This window comes from Mytilus edulis, chromosome 1, assembly GCF_963676685.1.
Source record: "Mytilus edulis chromosome 1, xbMytEdul2.2, whole genome shotgun sequence".
NCBI classification, from domain to species: domain Eukaryota; kingdom Metazoa; phylum Mollusca; class Bivalvia; order Mytilida; family Mytilidae; genus Mytilus; species Mytilus edulis.
In genome coordinates, this window is record NC_092344.1 from 64609556 (window position 1) to 64637269 (window position 27714).

The window sequence follows — 27714 nt, forward strand, 5'->3', positions numbered from 1 at the left end:
AAATCTTCATAATTTGCAATACCAAACGCTTAAAATATCCATTGATGTAATTTGGAATCTGATAATTTATCAATTTAACTGCATTATTTGTTTGCAACATATTCTCCATTAATTAGTACTATAATAATATCACCTTTGAATTCCGGTTGTGTTGTTGGCCTGTTATCAATTTCTCTGTCTTTGTGACCTAAAAGAAATTATGATATATGACCTTAGTTATTAAAAGTAAATCGATTTAATGTGATTGAAATTGCTTCTGACATAATCGTCACTGGAATTTGCAAAATCTTTATGTTTCCCCAACTCCATATTGCATCGTGCATGTTATCATTCTGCATGTTCTGTTGGGTATACTTTTATTCGAGTACAAAATTTATTCAGACGTGACAGTTTGCATAACTAAAAGACATTTTAATGAAAAATCATGATTAAATAACAATTAAATAATACACATTGTATTAACAATTTAATCTGACTGACAGTTCTTTACTTACATCTCTAAGGTAACTTGAAAATACTTAAATAAACAAATAGCACGATAAATTATATGAAGTAGTGTTATCAAGGCTTATTTTGCGAAGTCTGTTTTGATATCTAATGAATTAACCAGATGTGCATTTTGACAAAAAAACAAAATGAAACACAAGTATCAGAGCTGAAATACCTAAAACTAGACAAGAAATTATATATACATTCCCTAATGTTGGGTTTCCCAAGTTTTATAAATGCAAATGACAGTATTACAATAATCCGTATTTTCCTTGAAACAATCATTTTCTGTTTAATACACTGTTAAGAAATTTGCTGAATGCTGAACTATCAATTACTATTGAGGAAAAACTATTTACGACTAAATGCTATTCATAAGTGTATTAGCAAAAATACCGATCTCCAACAAAAATTCAAATAAGAAAGCCCCTTATCAAATGAAAAAATCATAACCTCAACACATTTATAAAATGGAAAACAACTGTTATATTGCCGAGATACAGTCATTACCAATGGTAGAAAATAGTGTATTAAACGTGAAAAAAAAACAGTAGGTTAAAATGTCAAAACAGGGATAGACTAAACAGGGAAGGTTAATATTGAACAAAGACTAATGAATGAACACTATAACACGTAAATAAGATTATAAACAACGTTAGTACCTAGAATCTATGCTTCAAGACTATCAAGAATTATTTGTAAGTTTGATACGGAATATTTATTAATACGCTTTTTCAATTTAAAACCAGGTTTAATCCACCTTTTCTGTATAGGAAAATGCCTGTACAAAGTCAGGAATATGCCATGTGTTATCTATTTGTTTGATGTTTTGGGCTTTTGATGTTGCAACTTTATTAAAGACTTTGCTTTTTCAATTTTCATCGGAGTTCATGGTTTTTGTGATTTTACTTTTTTCAATTTGAAAATGATATCAACTGATGCATTTGAACCTCCGCCGTTTTACATTATAAATAACCGTAATGATATTAAAACCAAAAGACGTAGCTTCATTCTAATTACTTACTCTGTTTGGTTGTCAGTAGTATCTACTGACTTATTAAAATTACCTTTTCACTGCTTTTATTTATATGCAATACATTTGCTTAAAACAGTTAAAAGACTTTATCATCATTACCTTCACTTTTCATTCGTGGAGATTGTCTGTTTTCAATTTCTTCATCTATTACATGAAAAGAGTAAATTTGTTTAAAAAAAAATTGTAATTGGTTGACTCTGCTTGAATGGTTATTTGTATATTAAATACAGTAAACTAATAAACTAGACCATGTGACCCAGTGGTTGTCCTAGATTGCTGTCTGTCATGTTTGCTATCGTTTATTGTTTTGTTCTAGATTAGGCCGTTGTTCGGATAGATATTTTTTCATATAACTAACTATGCAAAAATTGTATATTTTGTTCACGATTGAATTTCGTACGGCGATGTATGCAATTTTTTCCTAGGATTCACTCTTGCTATCGAGAGAAATCCCTTCCACTTCTTGTAACGGGAGGGGGATTCATCTCCGAATTATTTAAGGCTCTTTAACTTCGTACTTTATTTGGCCTTTTTAACTTTTTTATTCGATCGTCACTGATGAGTCCTTTTATAGACTTATCCAGGTATCTACATGATCTAAGAGAAGTTTACTTGCAAATTAAAAATCGGAATGTTTTTTTAAAGAACTTTGTTGTTTTAAATAGATACATCTTTGTTGGTGTTTTTTATAATGACAATTACGGAATTTGTTGGTACTACCTAAAATCAGGCAATTAAAGCGTCAGAATATTTAACTATAACATGTATAATTCCTTAGACCCAGAATACTAAATCAACTTTTTCTTTCATGAGAAGTAGTTGTTGTTTCAATGTCGAGGTCACAAAGTTGTATCAAGTGACATTTTTCTACGCATGCGCCTATTTTCTAGCAAATTTTACGTTTTTGTGCACACGATGTTGTATTGATCCGAAACCTAAATATTTCTTACGTATGCACGTGACTTTTATGGAGTGCAATTGGAAAGGAACAAACTAACTATTTTTGTACTAAAGTACTAGTAATTACTTCAGTCTTTTACCGTTTCATATCCAATAAAAGAACGTTTCACTTTGTTTATCTTGTAGTGAAACATTTAATATTGTGACACAACTATGCCCAATATCGGATTGGTGATAAGCATAAAAGAAGACATTAAAATTGAGAATGGAAATGGGGAATGTGTCAAAGAAACAACAACCCGACCATAGAACAAACAACAGCGGAAGGTCACCAACAGGTCTTCAATGCTGCGAGAAATTCCCGCACCCGTAGTCGTCCTTCAGCTGGCTTCCAAACAAATATATATACTAGTTCAGTGATAATGAACGCCATACTAAACTCCAAATTGTACACAAGAAACTGAAATTAAAAATAATACAAGACTAACGAAGGCTAGAGGCTCCTGACTTGGGACAGGCGCAAAAATGAGGCGGGGTTAAACATGTTTTTGAGGTCTCAATTGAATATATATCAAGTTCTAATGTGCGTACTTCATTTTTTTTTTGGCATATATGTCTTTGCTTAAAAAATTGTAAGACTGAAGGTCACATTGGCTATCATAAATTCTTTAAACTGGTAAAAAAGTAATGAAGCCAAGTGTCACTTTAACTTTGTGCATAAAGATGTGAATTTGATTACCGTTAACTAAACATTTAGTTCTGGAATGTGCATCAACAATTCAGCTTTTTGCAACTGTTTACCATTTGGACAACTGCAATAATGTTGAACATCGAATATTTATAAGCCTTTTCTATTGAAGCACGCTACTCAAAAGACTTTAAGTTAATTGTTTTTGAAGTTGTTTTCATACATTTAATATTGTTCACTATTCCTTCATTTATTTATTTTGTTGTCATTGTGAGTTTTGAATTATTCTATTTTCTCCTGTAAAAATGTTTTGTTTTCATTATCAACTGTAGCACAAACCTTTTGATATATAAAGCACTATTTGTCGACTGCTTTTTTCCCCTAAGAAATTTGACGCGAAACATGTGTAACAGCCTTGATCGGTGATTGATGTAGATAGTATAGTCAATGATGGATTGCTTGGTTTATTTCCAGAGAATCGGGTTGATTTGTTGTCTATCTCTGTTATGGCTCCATTTAAATTTCTGGTCCACCTAATGGCCACAACAGATGGATTTGCATTGACTATACATTCAAGGGTGACTGATTCTCCAGTTGTGACGCTATATTGGTCTTTCTTGGTTGTGAGCTCTGGTGGACCTTTTGTAACAATAAATTTGTATATTCAACTCTTTACGTACGTTTATACAAATTGAACTTTCGATTTATTTTACTTTATTCTCATAAGGAAAGTAAACATGAACTCACACAAATCAAGTAGCTAATTTTACATATTTATGTCTTCCGTATGTTTGTTTGCACACTTACTATATATTTATATATAGCAAATTGATAATATAGTTTTACAGTATCTTCAAAAGAAAAATTGTATCTTTCTTATTAAGCAGTTTAATTTATTATAAACGTATTGTTCATTCGTTAACAATGCATTTGAATGCTTTGAACTTCGGTTTGAATGTGCAATGATTTTAGCACTTTACCAAAAAACAGTACAAATCAAGAGCATTGCATACCTTGTACACGGTACAATCTACCCTTAAATTATCTAACAATAAGCCTTAGAGCATCGTATCACAATATTCCTCTCGAATTGTTATAACCTGTTACATGTATTTAGGCTCATAGTTAAATTATGATAAGCATGGTTACATGAGATGTTATAATTCAATATAAATTGTATTGGAATAAAATTGATAATTAAGAATCCCTTCGGAAATCGACTATTTTTTTAAATTTAAAACTCTAACTATACGCAAGTGGAATATTAAACTAAAATCATTGACCTTTAATTTTTTCAAACAAGACAAAAATAAATATGTATGCTCAAATATTACCTTACCTGCTCTCATTGTTTTTGAAGTTGGTAGATTAGTTTCATTATCGTGTGTCTTTACTTCTAAACAAATTTTATGTATCTTGTTTTAATATCATAGAAAATAACAAACGTATAAACAATTAAGATAATCTATAATTTACATGATATAAATAATAAATTATAAGTTGCTTTTGTAACATAAATTGGATTTTTTCCTTTGATGTTTTTATGAAATAATTTGCTTAAAAAGTGTGGTGTGAGGGAAAACCATGGTATATTATATGCAAATTTATGTTGTACCATTCTTTGCTAATTAAATATGCAACTCGACTAGAATCCAAAGGAAAAAAGGCGAAGCTTCAGCCATGGTATAACATATTCATTTTCATGTTATTCCATGGCTGAAGCTCCACCTTTTTTTAAATGTATCCGCCTCTAAAATATTTAGGAAACTGTAAAACGCACTAAAAGGTCAAGATCTTCATTTGTTTTCATTTTATAAGAAAAAGCACAAACTATATAGGATTGTTACGAATTCCCTTAATTTTGGAAACAATTACTAAATGTTTCTTCTTTCAGTTTTGAAAAAAATAAAATGTAAAACTATCATTTCCTTTGCGAACATTCAATTGAATTTCGATTTAAAAAGGGGGGTACCTATACAAAAAAGGAATAAATATCGTCTACAAATATCTGTGAAAAAAACACGATAAGGGGACGTACGCTATCTACGCCCCTGGATCCGCCACTGTTAAAATATTGTTTTATCATTAAAATTGTGTTTTAATAAATAATCTAATAAAATAACGGAAGAAAAGCATTTTTCAATTAGATGAAAATTCTGTAAAATATGATTAATTTGTATGATACATTGAAAACAAATACAAAACAATTCTTACCGTCATTAGAATAATTATTTAATCCTTGTCGCTGGAATCCGACATTTTTGTTTACCTCAGTCTGATGATATTTTCAAATTACCTGCGCCTACAATCATACACGGGGCGCAAAACCAAAATAAAAATCGGGAAAATCCGACATTTTCTTTACTTTCTGCAAATTCAAAGGGTTCTATTACATGAAATACACAGACGATCATACACATAGCGCAAAAGTGACTTGCGCGAGCTTCCATTTCATTGGATAAAACTGTAACGTGATCAATTTCCAATATTAGTTGAAGGTCTTGAAGCTGTCAATCATTTTATTTATATTACAAATTTTATATACCATGTGTCTTACTCATTAACATATTTAAACAAACTCATCCTTCGGATTCGTTTGTTTAAATACGTTAACTCGTAAAAACCATGGTATATATAGTACATGTAGAAACAAAATTATACTTTACGTTTGTCTCAGCCAATCAGAATTACGGAATTGTACGAATCGTCGTTGTATAATGTAGTAATTACTTGATACTATTTTCAATTCGCATTATTAGTAATTAAATAGAGGTAATAATTACTTGTTGTCAAACAAGTCAGCTTATAGTTTTAATAATATATTACAGGTTAAATGTTTAATCCACCATTTTCTACATTTGAAAATGCCTGTACCAAGTCAGGAATATGACAGTTCTTGTCCATTCGTTTTTGATTCGTTTTGTTATTTGATTTTGCCATGTGATTATGGACTTGCCGAATTAATTTTCCTCTCAGTTCAGTATTTTGTGATTTTACTTTTTATGTTTGATGCTTTAATTTCCATTATCTGTCTAGACTTCCTTCATATCGACTTACTCGGTAATTTGTAAGCGTATATAAACCAAAAAAACGTTTACAGTATTTAACAGTAATATTCCTCTCTAATTACTATTGCAAATAAATATATGAAATATTTCTTTAACAGTAATTTTATTGATTCTTTTCACAATTAAAATGCAGATACATATTTCATAGTTAAAAGATTATGAAAAAGGAAAATCACAAAAATACTGAACTCCGAGGAAAATTCAATCGGAAAGTCCCTAAACACATGGCAAAATCAAATGACAAAACACATCAAAAACAAATGGACATCAACTGTCACATTCCTGACTTGGTACAGGCATTTTCAAATGCAGAAAATGATGGATTGAACATGGTTTAATAGTGCTAAACCTCTCACTTGTACGACAGTCGCATCAAATTTAATAATATTGATAATGATGCGTTAACAAAACAAACAGACACAATAGGTAAAAATGTCATAAATAAAGTTAAAAGTATAATTCGGTAGGTCACATTCGTGAAAAGGGAACGGTATTGTAGTTAAGACATAAGGAACATATCCGATATCATCTATATAACAGATATGTAATAACGGTCAACCAACTCGTGAAACCAACTTTCTAAGGAAAATGATTTATAATTAGATGTGTAACTTTCAGGATAGTTTGCTGTCTCTTGTGTGATATTTTTTTTTGTCAGACTGACCTCAACAATAGTTATATTACACAACATCTTGGTTAAAAAATTTTCCCTACCTTGATCGGATGGTTCTGGTGTTGCTATTTCTCTTTCATTAACTGTAATGCAACAAAAGATCAAAAATAACCACGATGCGACAAAAACAATAATTCGAAGAAGGCAATATACCGCTTATTGATAGGCAAAAGACGAGAAATCATCGTGTTGCAGTGAATAGACTCTCATTTAAAGAATGTAAGAACTTGTAGGGTAGGGATGAAAAAATGACATCCACAGTCGTTAGTCAAATAATGCAATTATATTCTACCATTGTATACATAAAGGCAACAGTAGTATACCGCTGTTCAAAACTCATAAATCCATGGACAAAAAACAAAATCGGGATAACAAACTAAAACCGAGGGAAACGCATTAAATATAAGAGGAGAACAACGACATAACACTAAAATGTAACACATATAGACAAAATCCCACGAGAATAACAAATATAACATATATATATAACATCAAAACCAAATACATGAATTTGGGATAGACAAGTACCGTGACACGTCTTATCGCAATGTGAATTTACACTCAAAAATAAGAGAAAACAAACGACACAACGTTATAATGTAATACACAAAGATATCAGATACGCGAGAATTCGTTTATTTCCTTCTAGTCGTCTTTGAAAAGTCTTACACCATTATATTTTATTATGTCGACATATTTTTGCCAGGGTAGATTCAACACTTTGATGTTTTTGACGTGCAAATCTCCAAATGCAGACTTAAATATGCTATTGAAGACGTAACAACGTACATGAATCCCTCATGTTCTTGACACAATATTAATTTATAGTGACATCGGTACCTCTCGTTTATAATTATCATGTTATCGTTAAAAAGTTTGTTTAGTTTCGATGAAACTTTAAAACGTTTGGTTTTTTTTCCATGTGTATAATTATTCAAACTAAAAATAGATGCCCAAACTAATTTCCGTTATTTGCTATTTTGCAAAATATTCAAAATGATAATTCATTTTACTATAAACATTATATTATACCTCAGAATCGAATATTCATATTTTCACGGAAAACAAACCGAGTGTACAAATATAAATGTACACATTAGAAATAACATTACCCTCTATTATAAAGGCGATTACTTCATTGCTTCTGCTTTCTCCAAATGCGTTTAAAGCTATACATGTATACCGACCGCGATCGGATATTTTTGTAGACATTATTTCTAGTGATGGATTGTTTGGAATGCACCCAACAATCCCATGTGTGCTCATATCTATAGTTGTTATCTCTCCGTTAAGATTTTTTTCCCACCTTAAACTGGATACCGGTGGGTTTGCATGAATATTGACTGGTATTAAAAAAGTTTCTCCAGTATGAAAGAAGTAGCAATCGGTTTCTATTTGTATAACTGGTAGACCTATAATTAATAATAAACAGGCAAAGATAGATTTAACTAAATTAGAATAAACATCTTCAAGGTATTACCATAAAGCTGTTTATGTAACATTTAAGAGATTATATTAATGTATAATTGTTTGTTTGTTTGTTGTTTTGTTTTTTTTTTTGCTTTTGTTTATGTTTTTTTCTTTTTTTAGTTGCTTGCTGATTGAGAATATGTGGTAAAACATCAAAATCAAATAAAAATTCATGTATTGTTAAATACAAATTATTAAGTCGAACTATAGACTGATTATATATCTTTTCCGATTTCATCATAATGAAATTTGTATCTTTACCGCCATTATCAAAACCACATATATTGCTTATTTATCAAACTTCGTGTAGAAAGTAAAATCACAAAAATACTGAACTTAGAGGAATATCAATTCGGAAAGTCCATAATCACATGGCAAAATCAAATAACAAAACGTATCAAAAACGAATGGACAAGAACTGTCATATTCCTTACTTGGTACAGGCATTTTCAAATGTAGAAAATGGTGGATTAAACCTGGTTCTATAGCGCTAAACCTCTCACTTCAATGACAGTCTCATCAAATTCCGTTATATTTACATTGATGCGTTAAATAAACAGACACAATAAATAAAATAGTAGCGATCACCTTTTTGTCAATGTATTGGCATACACAATTGTTTTATTCTGTAATTGTTGAAATTTATTTGATTTCAGTTGTTTTGTTGTTATCTAATGGAAATGAAGCTTACATATTTATCAAGTCTTCAGTATGTTCAAATAAACTTATTTTAAAATGTTACCAATTCAACACTGTAATCAGTCCTTTGTATACTGTTTTTATATTTGTTTGTATAAATATAGATCTTGTCATCAGTAAATTAAAACCATACTAAATATTATATTTATACAAATATGGACCTTTACGGTACCACAATCTGTAGATACCTATTGTTTGGAATTGCACAAGGTCATGTTTTTCTCTGACTGTGAAATACGTCTTTACACTTAATTCATTGAATGTTGACTGCGTATTGGTTGATGTTTTAGTCCAAGATACATGGTATTGGTTGTTATTGTATTTTAAGGGGGTTCGCGGGTCTAAATCATTTATATAGGATTTCTCTATATTTTTCTATAAATGAACTTTATCTTATAGTTAATAGAAAATTAAAATAAAAAAGTGGGGTCACCGTTCATTTGCGCTCACAATCTGCCTTCGAAAGAAGCATACATTTTTGTAAAGGTGGTTGAAGTAATAGGAGAAATATAGGTAATATCGAAATAAAAAAAGAAATTTATTACAGAAATAGCTCAAATTTTACAATAATTTAGTTTAAGTACAGCTTATATGGAAATTATATTAAAAAATATATGTCACCGATGAGTTAAAAAAGATATTTCAATTTTAAAGCCAAAAAAGGGCATTTTTCCACCAAAGGGAGATAATTTGGAACTTTTTCAATGATGTACACATTTTAAATGTTATCTGGGGCCAACACGAATGGATTGTTTTGAATGATTTTTGTACCATATGATAAAGTAACAACTACAAAAGGTAATAAATAAAATTTGTAGTGAAAAACAGATGTTTAATTTTTTCTGAAATTTTTATACCCTCGAGCCTCCTTAACAAACTGCTAGGTCTTTCCTTTTTGTTGTTGTTAGGGTTGATTGATGTATAAATTGCCTGTCATGTCTGGTCGGTGTTTTTTTTCTGCTGTTTATTGATAGCCCTTTTCAGCTGATTAAATAGTTTGTTCTTATGCTGTGCTGCAACCCACTGTCTCGAGGTTGGGGTGTGCTCACAAACATATTTAACCCTACCACATTCTTTGTGTGTCAGTTCCATGTCCTAGAAAAGCCTGTTGTTCCGTTGTTTTTGTTGGTTCAGGCATATTTGAACAATTTACTGCGTGTTTAAAAATTTCTTTTTGATGTCTCTTGTAATTGCATGCAAACTAGTGAGACAAATTTTAGGGGCAAAGCTTAACTATGTGGTATGAATTAATACATTTTTCCATTTAATAATAAGTACTTTTACAATTATATATTTGCACATAAAACATTGATTAACCAGCTAGTGCTGTGAGAGCATGACAATCCGAAATTTGACCGCCACTGGTAACAAAATAATCTAATCTATACAAATATTCCTAACTTGTCGCAAAGGAATAAATGTAAAGTGTAGTGAGCGGTTGATTTTGTAAATTTTTATATGCGGTACTCTGTTATCTCTTGTTATAAATTATCGATTTAAACCACATTATTTTGATACACTAAATATTACCCGTACCAGCAGATATTAATCCTTTATTGCATTTGTTATCTGGTTTAGTATCTAAAACACATATTTTAAATGTTTAAGAATTAAACTTAAATTTTTTTTAATACTTAAATTATACTGAGTTTAATACATTTATGAACATATTTCAGCGAACATTGATATCTTAATTTGTCAAAAAAAAAGTAAAAGATATGAACAAGTGCTTCTTTATAGATGATTGAGCCTTTCCAGATTTTAATATGTTATTTGCTTGGTATGTTGGTTTTTTCTTGATATTCGTCTTTTATCCTATACATGGTACACGTTGCATGTGAAAATGTAACTGATGCCACTACCTATTCAAGATCATATTTTCATTGGATGATATTTTTTCAAACAACAATAAAGAGCACTTTAAAACTATAGAAATAGTCTTTCATATCATTGGAATTCATTTAGGTTCTATCTTCATAGGAAACACGGCACAGATATAATTTAATTCACTTGATTGAATTTGAAAGAACAAATAAATAATTGTTTTAAAGCTGTATCAATAAATATAACCACAATTGCTTAAATTATATTCATATAATGAGCATCATTTGTGAGAGCATATACACTCTTTGGAAAAAACAATATGGATACTCTTTACATTTCTAAATGTCCTTGATTTGGTAATGTAAAAACATTGTACTGATAAATATAACATATTCGGAATAGGCGTTGCAATGACAATGGTTGTAAATAACCTATTTAGCATGTCAGGTCAACAAATGTATGACTCACGGGAGACATTTTCTTTTAAATACCAAAAAATCAACTATTTAATACATCTTATATAAATATAGTGGCTGCAAAGCAACTTGTCAATGTCAATCATACTAAAGATAAGGTGTGTTTGGTCATGACTTTGGTGTTATTAGAATAACAATAGCATGTAACTATGAAAGTGTCATTGTCATTGTTCACATGGATACGAATTTAACTAGGTCGACCTATTCACCTGCAATTGAAAAGTGCATATAGAGTGTATGGAATATTAACAAAAGGGCACTTAAAAAAAAAGTAACAAGTAACCAGTTTAATAATCACTTTATGGACCATTAGTTGTATGTTAACCTTATTTTAACCTTATTTAGAAATTATTGTATGTGTTCTTGATGTTTGTTGGAAGTTATTAAGTCTCATTTAAATTGTTACCAAACAAAAGTTTTCACTCTTGATGTTTTGAATCTCCCGTTTTTTTGTGATTTTCTTACTAGAATTTACCTTATTTTAACCTTATTTAGAAATTATTGTATGTGTTCTTGATGTTTGTTGGAAGTTATTAAGTCTCATTTAAATTGTTACCAAAGAAAAGTTTTCACTCTTGATGTTTTGAATCTCCCGTTTTTTTGTGATTTTCTTACTAGAATTTACCTTCTTAAAAAATCGTTACTGTTACGTAGGTTAAAAGTTGCAGTGTTCATAATGTTGTTATTGTTTGTAAAGTTTTCAATTAATATTTGTTTGCAAAAGAAGTCAGCGTTTCATAAATTTTAGAATAGCGAACTAATTTGTGTTTTTTTCGCGGAGATATTTTGAATAGTCGAACGTTTAGATACATTCCCCGTGGTTTAATGACATGTGAAACACAATTACAATTTAACCAATGATATTATCTAGATCAAATGTAACATACTGACTGCTATATATGAAACATAAATTTATGGAGGCGGGACAAATTGTATCCAATCATCTTTCCTTTTAATGTTTGAATCAGATTAATTGATATAACTTTGGAATCTTTTGCCTCTTATTAATCACATTAAAAGAGTAATATTATGATGACGATATGGAATTATAGTTTAACATCATAGTTGGGCATTTGTGTAGCATTAATTCGTTATGATGTTGATATGTACAAGTTATTTTGTAACCACTATCACGATAACAAGTCAAGCTAACACATCAAGCCCTCTTTTATTAAAATATAACTTCTAAAGAAATACATTTATGCTAATTGTTCATTACCTGTATGCATGTATACTTCAAGCTCATGTGCCCCGTCTAATTCAGAACCCCCTGGTTGAACGATACGTCTTTTTTCTGGTCGTTTCGTTCCACCTGTATGATGAACATTTAGTTAAATAACTGCCTTGTTCAAATAATTCACCTCAGAATGATGAAATCAAGCACCACAATTAAAGTATTGTGTTTCTTTCTTGGTTGACACAAGATGTATTATTCGAGTAGAAAGACTTCAAACAGTAAAGTCATCTATTACCGTTATTTTCGTTCTATCATCATTTGTAATGCTTATAATTAGGTTACTAAGAATTGCTGCACGAGAATCATATATTCAAACAAGAATGTGTCCCAAGTACACGGATGCCCCATCCGCACTACCATTTTCTATGTTTGGCATAAAAATTAGAAAGATCATATCATAGGGAACATGTTTAAAGTTAAAAGTTGATTGGACTTCAACTTCATCAAAAACTACCTCGACCAAAAACTTAAACCTGAAGCGGGACAGACGGGCGAAGGAACGAACGAACGGACGCACAGACCAGAAAACATAACGCCCATAAATGGGGCATTAAAACCAGTTCGGATATTTTAGATGCATTAAACATGATTGAAAAAAATGTTCACTGACGACATAATCAAAAACGCTTTTTTAATAGTTTTCTACTTAATACAAATATAGAAGAAGTGGCATGATTGCTAATTGCAAAACTATCGACAAGATTCCAATTGATATGGTTTAGGAAAAATGCTGAAAGTAGAATTGTCACCTCTCTCATAAGTAAATATTCATAATTTCTAAAATCTGTTTACATTTGAATAATTATCTGGTGCATTGACTAATGGTAAGAAATCGAGAAGATATTACCCATATTTTATAAACGTGTTATACAATTTGAAATAACTTCATACTAGTAAGTCTGGAAACAAACATTTGAAACAAGCTATATGCAATTTTTAACCGTTTAAATATGTATCAAATTATTGATAGTTTTTTTTTATCATGAGGTCTCTAGTTTTCACTAACATGACTTGTTCGTCACAACTCGGTGGATTCCGTACCTCCCATGATGAGAAGCGGAGTCGTCCGAAGTAAACCGATTGATTAATACCTCGCAATATGCATACATTTTATCACATGGTGTTAAAACAAAACAAAAACAGTTTAACGCGAAATTAAACAAAATGCTTTTTTTTTTGTTGTATTTTTGGTATTAAATATTTAAAACAGTTTTGTAACGTTTGGTTATTTCTATTTAATAACATGCATTACTTATGTTAGGTCAATATATGGTTTATCTACAATTTGTACTTGGTATATTTGCATATTCAATAACTCTAAACATTGTAGAAAGAACTTAATTCCTGACAAACATCTCCGTTTTGTGGACCTAGTATCATTAATAATTTAGTCTGTTAAGTCATGTTAGTTGCTCTCTATCGTCTTATATATTTCCTCAAAACACAAAAGAGGGTAAATCAAATGCTCATCTAAGGGCTTTCATCCCTATATTGAAGACTATATTATAGTCTGCTAACTATACAGGATAAATTTTACTTGTTAGTAGATAATGCCTTGCTGATCATTTTAAAATTGAAAGCATCTATTTATCTCGTATAATTTTATGATCTATCATAGTTTTAAGATAACAGGCAAATATGTAATGAAAAAAATGGTTAAATTTATCATTTAGGAGAATCCCTAGAAGTCGTCGTCTTACAGTTTTGACGTAATCGGACAGTTGGTAGATCTCAACTTCCGGAACATTTTTGCCCTGTCAGATGTCTCTATTGATAAAGGTATACAAGATAAAAGTCAAAACTTGAATGTTACCCTTATCTTCTATTGTATAGCCATATAAGCCATTTTGATTGCCAGATTGGATCATCGGACAATTTCTTTTAACTAGATACTTTGATGATGATTGTGGCCGTTTGGTTGAACTTGGTCTTGCAGTTTCAGAAATGATTTTTGTATATTTAAGTAAGCAACGACGGACAACAAGTGGTGAGAAAAAACTTACTTGGTCGTTTAGGCCAAGTGAGCTCAAAATAAGAGAATTGCTATGAAACTGCAGAGGCGTTACGTTCATATTTTACTGTTGTTTATTTTGTTCATTTCTATGCCCCACCTACGATAGTAAAGGGGCATTATGTTTTCTGGTCTGTGGGTCCGTTCGTTCGTCCATCCGTCCGTTCGTCCCTCTGTCCCGCTTCAGGTTAAATTTTTTGGTCAAGGTGGTTTTTTGATGAAGTTGACGTCCAATCAACTTGAAACTTAGTACACATGTTCTATGATCTTTCTAATTATAATGCCAAATTAAAGTTTTTACCCCAATTTCACGGTCCACTAAACATAGAAAATGATAGTGCGAGTGGAGCATCCGTGTACAATGGACACATTCTTGTTTATAATAATTTAATATTCAGATTATTGTCATCTTTTACTTTAATATTTCGTACCTTCTCTAATATATCCTCTATCCCCGGGCGGTGAATCTGTGACAGACGCGCCTCTACGAAGACTAGAACTTGGTATCAACGTTTCATCTGTAATACAGTATTACAACTTATGGGAGAGGAAAGAAATGATGTCATTAAACAGGTGTTATTATCTATAATAAGTTTTTTGACATCATTTCTGGGTCGATGCCACTGCTGGTTGAGGTTTCTTCTCGAGGGTGTCACCAGCATAGTATTCAGCTCTTTTTTTTTCATATTTATAAATTTACTGTTTATAAAACTTTGAATTTTTCAAAATACTAGGGATTTTGTACACCAAGGATTAGTTTAATTTTGCTGTATTTCAACTTTTTTGGATTCTTACAACATTTTCAGTGCTCTCAAGAATCTATCTTTGTTTGACCTTTTTAATTTTTCTGGTTCAAGTGACGCCGAATCTTTTTTTGTAAACAAAACGCGAGTCTGGCGTACAAATTTGTATTTCTGGTTTTGTTTAGTTTAAAGCAACTATATGCACTGGATTTATTTGTTTTTACACAGTTTTGATTTAGAAGAAAAACCGACATGGCTAAAAAAAACTTCATAATTGCTAACACAATTCTATATTAATATTCTTGTAATGGTTTAGAAAATACATGAAATAACACCATTGCAAACTTAATTCATATTTCATAAAAAAAAATATACCTGTGACATCAGTGTTTGTGTCGTTGATAAATGCGTGTGACGCACAGTTCATAATTTTATTGTGGTGTACTAGTGTACAGTTTGTGGAAGGTAGCCGTCGTTAATCTGTGGTTTACATGTTATAATGTTCTTGTATATTCATTCATTTTTGTATTTCTCTGTCCTGAGTGAGCCTATGTGTATTGTACTTTATACTGCACTCGTTCTATTTGAGCAGTCAAAATGCGTTGACTGTATATTTCTATGCCATATACAGTCACTGACCTGATATCACTTTTCCTCATGAATATTTAAACAGAAATTGTCGAAATTATATTTAATTATTCATACGACCTCTTCAACCTGTTGTTGTTTCCAATGTAAACAACGATGCGTTTAACGACTCAAACTTGTTTCTTTTGCAATTTTTAGGAAAACATATTTCACTTATTAATATTTTTTTGTTTGCAACCTATAAATCATTATGTTTTATGTTTATTGTTGATATTTTAGTCTGCAACGAATTCGTTCATCATTGATTGCGGTAATGATGTACATTTCATCGTGTTTTATATTTCTCCGTCTGTGTGATATGAGGCCTTTTTAAAGGGGGATTTTTCCCAATATTTAAATCAAATAAATAACATTAACACAATAAACAACAATTGAAAATGTTTGTTTAGATTGCAGTATAAAGACAATAGTAGTGCATTGACTTGACATATCAACGATATAAGGATTCGGCCCGAAACGGGGAAAATGCTCGGCACAGCCTCGCATTTCCCCGTTTCTAAGCCTCATACTTATATCGTTGATATGTCAAGTCAATGCACTATTATTGTCTATATATTCCTGTCATGTAATTTTGTCATTTAATCGGTCTTTTTAACATTGCCATATAAGCGAGAGATTTGGATAGCCATACAAACAGGTTAAACCAACCTTTTTTTAAATTGTTTTCGCTTAGTCGATTGATGACTATTATACAGTGATATAGTACTGTTGCATGCTGGTGCGGCATAAAGCCGTCATCAATTAATCAATACTACTTTGCCTTTATTTACAGATTCAATCTATATGAAATGCACTACAGAGTGAATCAAAATTAATGGGTTTAGCCTAAGTTTTGCTTGATACAGTTCGTCTCGAAAGCAAGTTTGACAGTACTAATCATAACATATCCGACCGACTTTTAAAAAAAATTATACACTGAAGAAAGTAATGTTAACCATCTAAAACTCGATTAATGCCAACGACATGTTTTAAAAGCAAATGCTTTTATCGTTATATACGACACTTAGCCGAGCATTTTATGAAGCCATCAATAGATCGATGGAGTTTTTGTCAATAAATTCAATCAGTCATAACCACCAATCTTAAGTGTCATCATTCTGATCATTTCTAAGTATGCTAATTCAAATGCCCACTTAGATCGAATTAAATAGATCGAACAACATGACCTGTATAAATTACATTTCACAGTTGTTAGAACACATTGCAAACAAAATCTGAAAGATGTAACAGGTCAACCGTGCATTTGGGTATATGTCCAACGCTAATCCAACAGTGATACGTGATGAAGTGTATATAGACAATAATAGTGCATTGACTTGACATATCAACGATATAAGGATGAGGCTTAGAAACGGGGAAATGCGAGGTTGTGCCGAGCATTTTCCCCGTTTCAGGCCGAATCCTTATATCGTTGATATGTCAAGTCAATGCACTATTATTGTCTTTATACTGCAATCTAAACAAACATTTTCAATTGTTGTTTATTGTGTTAATGTTATTTATTTGATTTAAATATTGGGAAAAATCCCCCTTTAAAAAGGCCTCATATCACACAGACGGAAAAATATAAAACACGATGAAATGTACATCATTACCGCAATAAATGATGAACGAATTCGTTGCAGACTAAAATATCATCAATAAACATAAAACATAATGATTTATAGTTTGCAAACAAAAAAATATTAATAAGTGAAATATGTTTTCCCAAAAATTGCAAAAGAAACAAGTTTGAGTCGTTAAACGCATCGTTGTTTACATTGGAAACAACAACAGGTTGAAGAGGTCGTATGAATAATTAAATATAATTTCGACAATTTCTATTTAAATATTCATGAGGAAAAGTGATATCAGGTCAGTGACCGTATATGGCATAGAAATATACAGTCAACGCATTTTGACTGCTCAAATAGAACGAGTGCAGTATAAACATGTGTATCAATTCTCGACTAGAGATTTATTTTTTCAAACATTTTTACTTCTTTGTCTGTATAATTAACACGTGTTATCGTTTAACATTGTGTTTATCTAAATGTTTCACCTGTCCACTTTAGTTTATCAAATATAATAGTAAATGTTGGTGCTTTTATTAGCGTTGCTACCCACGGACTCAAGTGGATTTATCTGTTAATCAACAAAATGTTTGATCACTGTCTTGGAAGAATAACATGTTTTAGTCCTGTTCAAATTCATGAGCCTATAATTCAGTGGTTATACGTTTGTTGCTGCCTGTCAAATTTGTTTTTTTTTTCGTTCTTTCTGTTTAGGTTGATATAAATTTGACCGTTAATTTCTGTTTTTGTAATGTTGTTTCGTGTTTTGTTGGGCCTTTTTATGGCTTACACTATACGATATGATTGTTGATTGTTTAAATCCATATGCTGATTTCTAATTGCTTACATAAACGTGGGGTATTTTTCTGGTTTTTTTTTTTTTTTTTTTTTTTTTTATAGTTGTCTCATTTGGAAATCATATCACATTTTATTAATTTTATAATTTATAATTAAGGGTTTACATGCAAGTGTAAAATATTTGGATCGATATTTATATTTTCATGTTTCATTTTATTATAAATAGCAGATTTGAAATGCAAATGGAAACACCTTGTTCTCGTGATTGTTCACAAACTACCACAGCGAAAGAATAATTTTTGTTCACGGTAACGGTGGCCATATCCCATTTTTTGGTAAAGAGTATTTCAATAATCAGGATAAGTATCTAACCTTAATAATTCGTTCATCTTGCATTGCGTTAGTAAATAAAGTTATACCTTGAGATATGTATATTTGTCCTGGTAATTCTCTATCATATTGAGATATTGAATGTGTATTATCATGATCTGAAATATAAAAATATTGGAAAAAAATCGTAATTGCTAGGACTACATATAAAAAAGAAGATGTGGTATAATTGCAAATGAGACAACTCTCCACAAGAGATCAAAATGTCACATAAATTAACACCTATAGGTCATCGTACGGCCTTCAACAATGAGCAAAGTACATACCGGATAGTCAGCTATAAAAGGTCCCGAAAAGACAATGTAAAACATTTCAAACTAGAACACTAACGGCCTTATTTATTTTAAAAAATGAACGAAAAACAAATATGTACCACATAAACAAACGACAATCACTGAATTACAGGCTCCTGACATGGGACAGGCACATACATACATAATGTGGCGGGGTTAAACATGTAAGCGGGATCCCAGCCCTCCCCTAACCTGGGACAGTTGTATAACAGTACAACATAAGAACAGTTTACTTATTTCAATTTTTTCCCCCAAAAATGCATATGAACGCCATTTCAAAATTAATCAGATGATCTTCATATTGTAAAAAGAAATAATACTTAAATGATTCCACCAACACAGTCAATTATATTTGATTATGCAGTTGATGTGGTAGATATCATTATCCTAGTTTTATTTCTACAAAAAACAGAATATGTCAATGCAACGTCACTTTAAAAATATGATAAACAAAAGGATGGGAATAGTGCAAGTAATCCTATTTGCCTAGAATAGCCAGCCCTTATGAGGCACTGATCATAAAATTATGAGCACATTGTCAAAGATTTGAGCATATTCAGTTTTCTTCCCATTTTGTTGTAAAGAGTACTGAAATCATTACGATTAAGTATATACCTATAATATTCGTATATTGTGTAAGTTACAAGCATATATCATCATACCTGCAGAGATGTGAGTCAATTCTTCAACACTATCGAAGCAATACGGTGTGTGTGTATTATCATATTCTGAAATAATTTATTAGAATTATGCGTCTCATGTGTACCAAATTATATTATCTTTGAATTAATTGTTTTTTGCATGCACTTTTAAAACAATGACGGATGTAATAACACCTGCTTGTCTATTGATACATCAATAGCTGGAGTATTGATAATTCTTTTTATTATTACTTTTACTGTTGAGTCTGTTTTTGGTGATGTCCTTTGGACGTGGCTCTGTATTTATACATCCAGTTATTGTGCTATTGTGCTATTGTGCTATGGTAATTTTTTGTACTCTTGTTTTTCCTTTTTGCTAATATTCTTTTATCATCTTTGCTTATATGAGTTATCTATATGCCTTTTTGTGCTTCTTTATTACATATTGGTTTGTTTTCATAGTGATTAAGATTTTGGCACAATGTTGACTGCTGTACCCCTGCTTTTGACATTTTTTCCTGTTTTGTCTGATTGTTTTGTTCACACATCATTGTCAATAAAATAGCATTTTATTTTCTTCGGAGTTAAGTATTTTATGAATATATCTTTTAGCTGTAATGCATATTGTCTTGAGGGGAGAATTGTCTTTATTTTGATTTCAAAGAAAAATGTGGAAACTGAAACTTGTGTTATACAATGCTTTACGTTGATTACTGCGATTAAAAATAAAGTTGTTTGTACACAATTAGTGTTTGACTACTGAGTGTGTCAAACAATTTTAGGTCAGCAGTGACGTCTGAACTTTAATTTTACATTCGAAATTTTCAATTCTATAAACAGAAAGTAAACAGCAAAAAAAATCTATATCAATGAAATTAATTTCTTATGGTATAATACAGTAAAAAGGGGGAAGATCCAACGGGACATACATTCAGCCATAACACAAACAAAGAAATATTGACCAAATGAAAGTAGTAGAATACAGTTCACATTACAACGGGTGAGAGCAGAAATATGTTCAATGTAATTAACAGAAATGCATCTTTATATATTTCTAATTATTTATTGGTCTTATTTATTTAAGTCTATGTTTATGAACCACTTTACTTGTTTTATTGATAGCCAAGTAAGCAGCAGACAATACAATATTATAATAAAAAAATTTCAATAGGATTTAGAAAAATACAACAACAAAAAACGTCCAACCCCCAACATGTTACACCACCTCTTACGTTCATGCATCATTGACTTACTAAGAAAATGCTGTACCAGGTCAGGAATACGACAGTTGTTATCCATTTGTTTAATGTGTCTGAGGTTTTGATTTTGCCATTTAATTAGGGACTTTCCGTTTTGAAATTTCCTCGGAATTCACTATGTTTGTGATTTTACTTTTTACTGATACAAGGCGCATTGATCTCATCACTAATATGCATTTTAAAATCAAGAATAAAAATGAGTACGAATTCATAAAAAATAGTTCTGATAGAAATTACTAGCATGAATTATAACAAATCAGGAAAAACAATATCGCTATTTACGCTTGGCTGGCTTGAAATGTAGGTTTAACTGATACAAATTAAGATGAAATTTAAGCGCAAAGCAGAATATATAAAAAACGGATATTAGCGACAGTTGAACCAAATGATATATAGACAAAGCTTGAAATTCAATACATCTCCATGCTGAAATGAATGTCTTGTCTTGGTGATAATTTATGTATTGAATAAATTTGACCAAACAGACAAACAAACGGAAAAGACAAAACAGACAAACAAACGGAAAAAACAAACAGTTGTTGATAATTAGAGAAATTACTTCATTAAAAAAGTCCAAACTTTTAAAGATCAGAGTGTTTGAATTTTAATATTTACTCACCTTTATGCAAAACCTCTTGCAAATATAATTGATTTTCTGAAGCAAAAAATGTATTATGACGTAAACACGTATATATCTACAAGTTTCTATTAACAGATTCTTTGGTGCTGAAACGCTCTGTTCTTGTATGATAAGTATTTGGTCATATTAAGAATATTTTGTAGAAATTAAAAAAATATTATATAATTCGTTGTAAATTTAAACTATAAGAAATCGCTTATGGAAACGAAATATATGACTAAACAAAATTTGTGTTGAGACAACATATTTAAGTACATCAATGCTACGTACTTAAATGTTTTATCTAACATAACACCATGTCGATTCCGATTTTTTTTCTGTTTATGATTGATATTAAATGTCTTCACGCTAATATGTATTAATCAAATAGATATTAATTTTGGATGGAGTTATTGTTAACCGGTGATAGTCCTACACATTTTTGAATATTTATCATTTGCCATTATGTAATCAAATTATTAAACATAACAACACAGTTTTGTGTCGTAGTCAGTTTCGATGAAGTTGGACAGTCCGATATTCTGTGCATATACTCAGCACTTGATTTTTCACACAGTAAACATACATTTCAAACAAGATCTAATAATTAAGGTACACTATCAAAGCAATAACATGGCTCCTAGTTTGAATGTCTCTTTAAAAGTAGTTGATCATATTGGGGGGAAATGATTTACATTAATACAAACCAAGAAAACTAAAATCATAGTCATCTTGTTCATCTGTACATACATTGTCTTGTTCTGTGAAACAAAAAGCAGCAGTTACTACGAATAGCATGACTGAGGGATATACAACATAATGGATAAATATGTAGAACATTTAACATTTGCAACAATTTGATCTATGAAAATGATTAGAATCATACATTTTGTTAGTAAATTTAAAGTTAAAATAACTATGTGAGTGTGCAAATATATATCTAAAATGATTTATTAATGAGCATTTGATTTTGCCATTTGATTATAGACTTTCTTTTTTTTGAATTTTCATCGGAGTTCAGTATTTTTGTGAATTTACTTTTCAAAAAACAATCAGATGTGTAGCTTACCATGTCCAGCGCGATCAATATTATTAGTTTTCCTTGTTTATATTTTAAGAACGCAACTTTTGCGTTGAATTGCCAGTAATTTCGTCATTACCGCATACACATTTTTTTAATACCTCACTAAATTATTTCATATATAGATGTTTGACTTTTCCCGCTTAAATCTTGTTACAAATGTCATATCACACCGTAAATCATTCGGTTTTTCCTTTTTGTTTTCTTTTTACCTCGAAACCATGTTATCCTATTAAAAGTTATGTCCTACTTCCTGTCGATACTATTTACTTACATTTGTCATTGCTAGTAGCATGTTTCTTCAGACTGCTTATCATGTAGTAACTATTTGAAACCTTAGTTGGGTAATAAGTTATGATCAAGTATATCTTGATAGAAAACGCAAGTATAAAATTAATTGACAAACAGTATATTCAAAGCATAGAAATGTTTTGATAAAAAAAATAAACAAACAGTTTAATAAAGGAATATTCGAGATGATGTCGCTGGTTTTTCATGTTAAATAAATAATAGACAAAGATGTCTGGTGCATAATTTTGTTTCTCCTTTATTGTGTATGCATAAAACAAACTCTTTTTATTCAAATAGTTTAATATTTTGCCATCACAGGTTTTTAAAGTTTACAACATTAATCGAAGAGGGGTGTAAAGGGGGGAGGGGGTATCTGCACGGAAGAACGTGAAAAAAAATTGCCATTTCACGATGAACGAACAATTAAAAATTTCTTGCATGTTGATCTTTTTACCGATTTCACGAAACACGGTGAATAACGAACCTTTTTCACGGCTACACATGGAATAAAAAAGGCAAAACATGTTGCACGAAAATAACCCTTTACCACCCTCATCAAACTAAAACGATGACTTTAAGTTGCTTACAACTTCGTCCGTTTGTGTCTCTGTTGGACCACTAAATGGCATCCATATCCCATCTCCTTAATTTTGAATGGGAACAATGAAGTTGAAATCCATCAATTAGACAGAAAATCTAAATTGATCATTGTTGATACTAACCAAGAAAAAGACGCAGTTCATCATCATTATAATCATGCAGGTCTTCATTAACATATGTTTCATCCTTCCCTATAACAGAAAAATTTCGTTGGAAAATACTGTCAATGAATGATAGTTTTGGGTGGGCTTTTCATTTAACAACAACTAGTTGTTCTTTTAAAATTGAAATATTTAGTTCTTTTCAGGATCAAAATTACATGGAAATAAGACAGAAGGGTTATGGATAGGAAAGCTATTTGGTTCAAAGACTTGTGCTTGCGAAACAGATTGAACAAATATACATATACCTCAGCACTATTTCTGTAAATTGGGGTCAAACTGGCTAGTTTCAAACAGTGGAAGTAATCCCTAAGTAAGCCTTGAAAGTTTCCCTAATACTTATAAAACTGTCTTTAATGTTGAAAATCAAACGGTGGAGGTTTAACAAAAAGTATGAAACATTTAAAGATTTAAGAAAATAAATATTATTGAACAGTAAATCAATTAGTTTGAAAAATGAAGCAATGATATAAAAAAAAAACAAAAAAAAACAAACAATAGTTTTTATTTTACTGATATAATTTTGGTGCCTTAAAAAAGTTTCTAAACGTAGTAAATGCAATACGTTTCAAGCATAATAATTGCATTAGGTGACCAATGTATGTGTATATGTTTTGTGATATGGATTACCAACTTTACTTGTATCACAATTTGACTAGAAAACATCATACTCATTCGTTGGAATATTCCAATACGGCAAACAACGAGTAATTGACGCATGGATACCTCAGGAAACAAATACGTTGACAAAAGTGATGAAATTACTTTTGAATTATTTTTGTGTGCACTTAAAATGATTATAATACACTCGAAACTAAAAACAATCGACAATATATACATAAAAATATGAATAATATAATTCAAATGCTTTTTGAAAGATTTTAGGATTATGAATCGGTTGCTATCAATTTTCCTTAAACGGAAAGCGGCTCATGTTACTGTTTTCTGTATTAAAATAACGTTTATTTCATTTCTTTTATGTGGGAATGATTGGAAAATTCTACAAAGCAAACATATGAATAATACAAATACTGACAAGCTTTATAAAAATATAACAAATGTTAAAAATGAACATACAAACTTCAGTTTCCGCATCATATTCGTCGAATTTGTGGGAAATTAAGTTCCACTCATTTGGTAATTATTATTTTTTTATCATTTGCATTGATGAAGAATGATTACTATTTAAGTTTTATTTGTCCCTGGCTGATTTCATTTGACTATATGAGATTTTGAGGGCGGAAACTACTACATGTTCTACTTTGGAGCGTTTTCCTGAAAGTCTTTATTAAGTTATGTCATAGTGTCTTAATGTTAGTATTTCAATAGATATTCACCTTTATACACAATGTCTTCCTTGTCGAATTCAATTCCTGTACAAGAAAGCAAAAACAAATACATATATAGGTAGATGTAATTTATAACTTTGGCACGCATATAAGAATCTGAAAGTACGGGCTAATATATCGTTTAACGGAGGTTTGTATTGAATCGACGTTGATCCCTATAAATGTTTCCATTCCTCAATTTTTCGCAGTCAAAGATCATTGATATTTCAAATATATTTATGGTTAAGATACATGTATAGCTTCAAAAAAAGACAATGATATCTTAAATATATTACTTGAAATTAGATATAAAATATAGCTTCAAAGAAGAGAATAATTGTACTTTCACTGTAGAATTTTACAAAACAATAAATCATACTTACAATTATGTTATGGGTTTCATAAAGCTGATGAAGATATGTATGTCATTTTTTTTTTTAGTATTCGAGTCGAGATATTCAGATACATTTCGCTTGGTAAAATCAAGAACTAAATTTTCGTATTGTGCGCAGATAAAAAATGTAAAGTAGGCAAGGGTGTTGTTTTCAATAAACGCTAATACCACGACACATTTGATTAAAATCTTTTATGAACTGCTTAAAAAAACATGTAACCCACTTCAATTCAATAATATAAAGTATTTTGCGTTAAAACGTGGAATGACTACTTATATGGTTACTTTTATTTTACATAAATCATTTGTTACAAACATGAAGTTTTGAATATTTAAAAGAACAGTATAGAACCTGTAATGTTTGCATTTTTTGTGAAAGGGACAATATTTGTGCATTGCCTATTCACAAATATGTTTGCAATCCAGAGATGGGTCCGATTACTTTCAATGTAATTGATTAAATTACAATTACTTTGTCATTTGTACGATTAAATTAAATTAATGATTACATCATTTCTGAAAGTATCTGATTAAATTAATGATTACATTTGCAAAGTAATCATGATTACATCTGATTACAATGAATTTAAAAACAAAACATTTTGAATGATGTGGATGAATAAACGTTTAATATAACTATAGCATTTTTGAGAACGTATTTTATTTGGTTCAATTATAAAATGATAACTTCAAATTAAACGTCATCTATTTAAATAAACACCAAATTTCACAACATATTTATACATTACACTTTATCACCAATGTTCTCTAAATTATTTTGAATTAAATTTAATAAAGATATATCATAATCAAGAGTTTTTTTGTTTGTCTTCTGACCTCTTTCATAATTTATATGTATTCCAAGTTGCAGTTTATGGAAGTTTAAATATGGATAAAATAAAGTTACATTTGTACCAGTTAAAACTATGTTAAATTTTAATAGAAATGTTTAATCAAATTGTAAACAATATGTATTAAAGTACTAAAAACTATTGCATTTTACACGTCCAGTCCAAATAAAAAAAAAGTTTAAACAACATATTTGTCCAACTATTAATTTAGTTTGTGCTAATTAGATAAATTTTCATGTCTGATTTATCTTTTATCATATATATTTCCCTACAGCTATACTCAATTGGTAATTGCAATAAAAACAAACCTTAATTAGTCTCCTACCTGTCAATTCAAAGTTGACAAAAATCACAAAAATTAACAAAAGATTATAATTCAGGGTTAATGAAAAGTATTACTTGAATATATAACAGTTATAATCAAATATCAATATGAAGATCATTATAAAACGATGACTATACATGTATGTACAATATCTTTTACCAAGATAAAAGGTATATAATTGTATTATATGTCTCTGCTTAGGCTAATGATGACTTTTCAATACTGTAACAGTTTATTTTTTACTGAAGTAGACAAGCTTAAAGTAACCAAACCATTTTAGTATGTTAAAAATTTATCAAATATGAACAAAGAGGTTCATTTAATGACCCAAAACACAATTTTAGATTTTTTTCATTGTAATCAGAATATAATCAAAAAGTAATCATGATTACAGGGTATTTTGAAAAGTAATTGATTAAATTAAATTACATGTAATCAGATTTTTGGCTGATTAATGATTACACTGATTACTTGAAAAATTGTAATCAATTACAGCTGATTAATGATTACAATTACAATTACCCCAAGTCTGTTGCAATGTTTACAATAAACTTGTAAGATTTCATGAAATTATGTACAAATGTATGCTTTTTCAATCGTTATAATGTCCTCGCTGTCAATGTCACAGAGTTTTGGTTAGAAACAAGAAAATTTGAAAAAAAATATCTTTAGTTGTTGACTTGAAACGACCTATAAATAAAAGCATAAAAGCATGAGCACACTATATATAACTAATGCAAATAAAACAAATTCAAATTAACAATTCAGACCAGATTATTTAGGAAAAATGTAAAAAAGAAGAACAAACCTGAATTTGTGTCTGTACTTTTGTCAAAATCTGAAGAATAATCAAATTCTGTGCTTTTAGACATTTTCACTTGTCCTATAAAACAAGAAAAAGCAATGGTAACTATAAATATGGGTGTACATATAGCCAAGAATAATAAATTTCGGTTCGCATAAATATTGAACTTTTAGTCTATTTGTGTGATTACATGCAGTAACTTCATTATCATTGCAGGTTTTTTTTTATCAAGTCCTATGCTAAACAAGTTTATACCTAATATTAATACAGAAGAAACTAGTTTGTTTTATTTTTTAAAGCTTTTAATCAGTCATGGTAATCCCAGACGCAATAGGTAAACATCACCCGTATTTAGCCTTTAAC

General features: G+C 30.2%; 1 protein-coding gene across 1 annotated transcript; it reads right to left on the reverse strand.

The window, feature by feature from the left end:
* Positions 1-83: 83 nt before the first annotated feature.
* On the reverse strand, positions 84-27418 carry LOC139527334 (myosin light chain kinase, smooth muscle-like). The gene is made up of 13 exons (XM_071322752.1): positions 27355-27418; positions 23610-23678; positions 19659-19724; positions 18733-18801; positions 15003-15089; positions 12543-12635; positions 10560-10604; positions 7967-8266; positions 6896-6937; positions 4453-4509; positions 3453-3752; positions 1625-1669; positions 84-187 (listed from the first exon to the last, which is right to left on the reverse strand). The coding sequence occupies exons 1-13, from the start codon at positions 27416-27418 to the stop codon at positions 84-86; spliced, it is 1341 nt and encodes a 446-aa protein (XP_071178853.1).
* Positions 27419-27714: the final 296 nt, after the last annotated feature.

Excerpts from the sequence above, each read along its gene's own strand:
- LOC139527334 (XM_071322752.1), bottom strand. The coding sequence starts at position 27,418 with ATGTCTAAAAGCACAGAATTTGATTATTCTTCAGATTTTGACAAAAGT. Across the intron at positions 6,938-7,966 it reads AATCGCCTTTATAATAGAGG|TTAATGAAAGAGAAATAGCA; the intron begins GTAATGTTATTT and ends GTTGCATTACAG. Across the intron at positions 188-1,624 it reads TCCACGAATGAAAAGTGAAG|GTCACAAAGACAGAGAAATT; the intron begins GTAATGATGATA and ends AATTTCTTTTAG.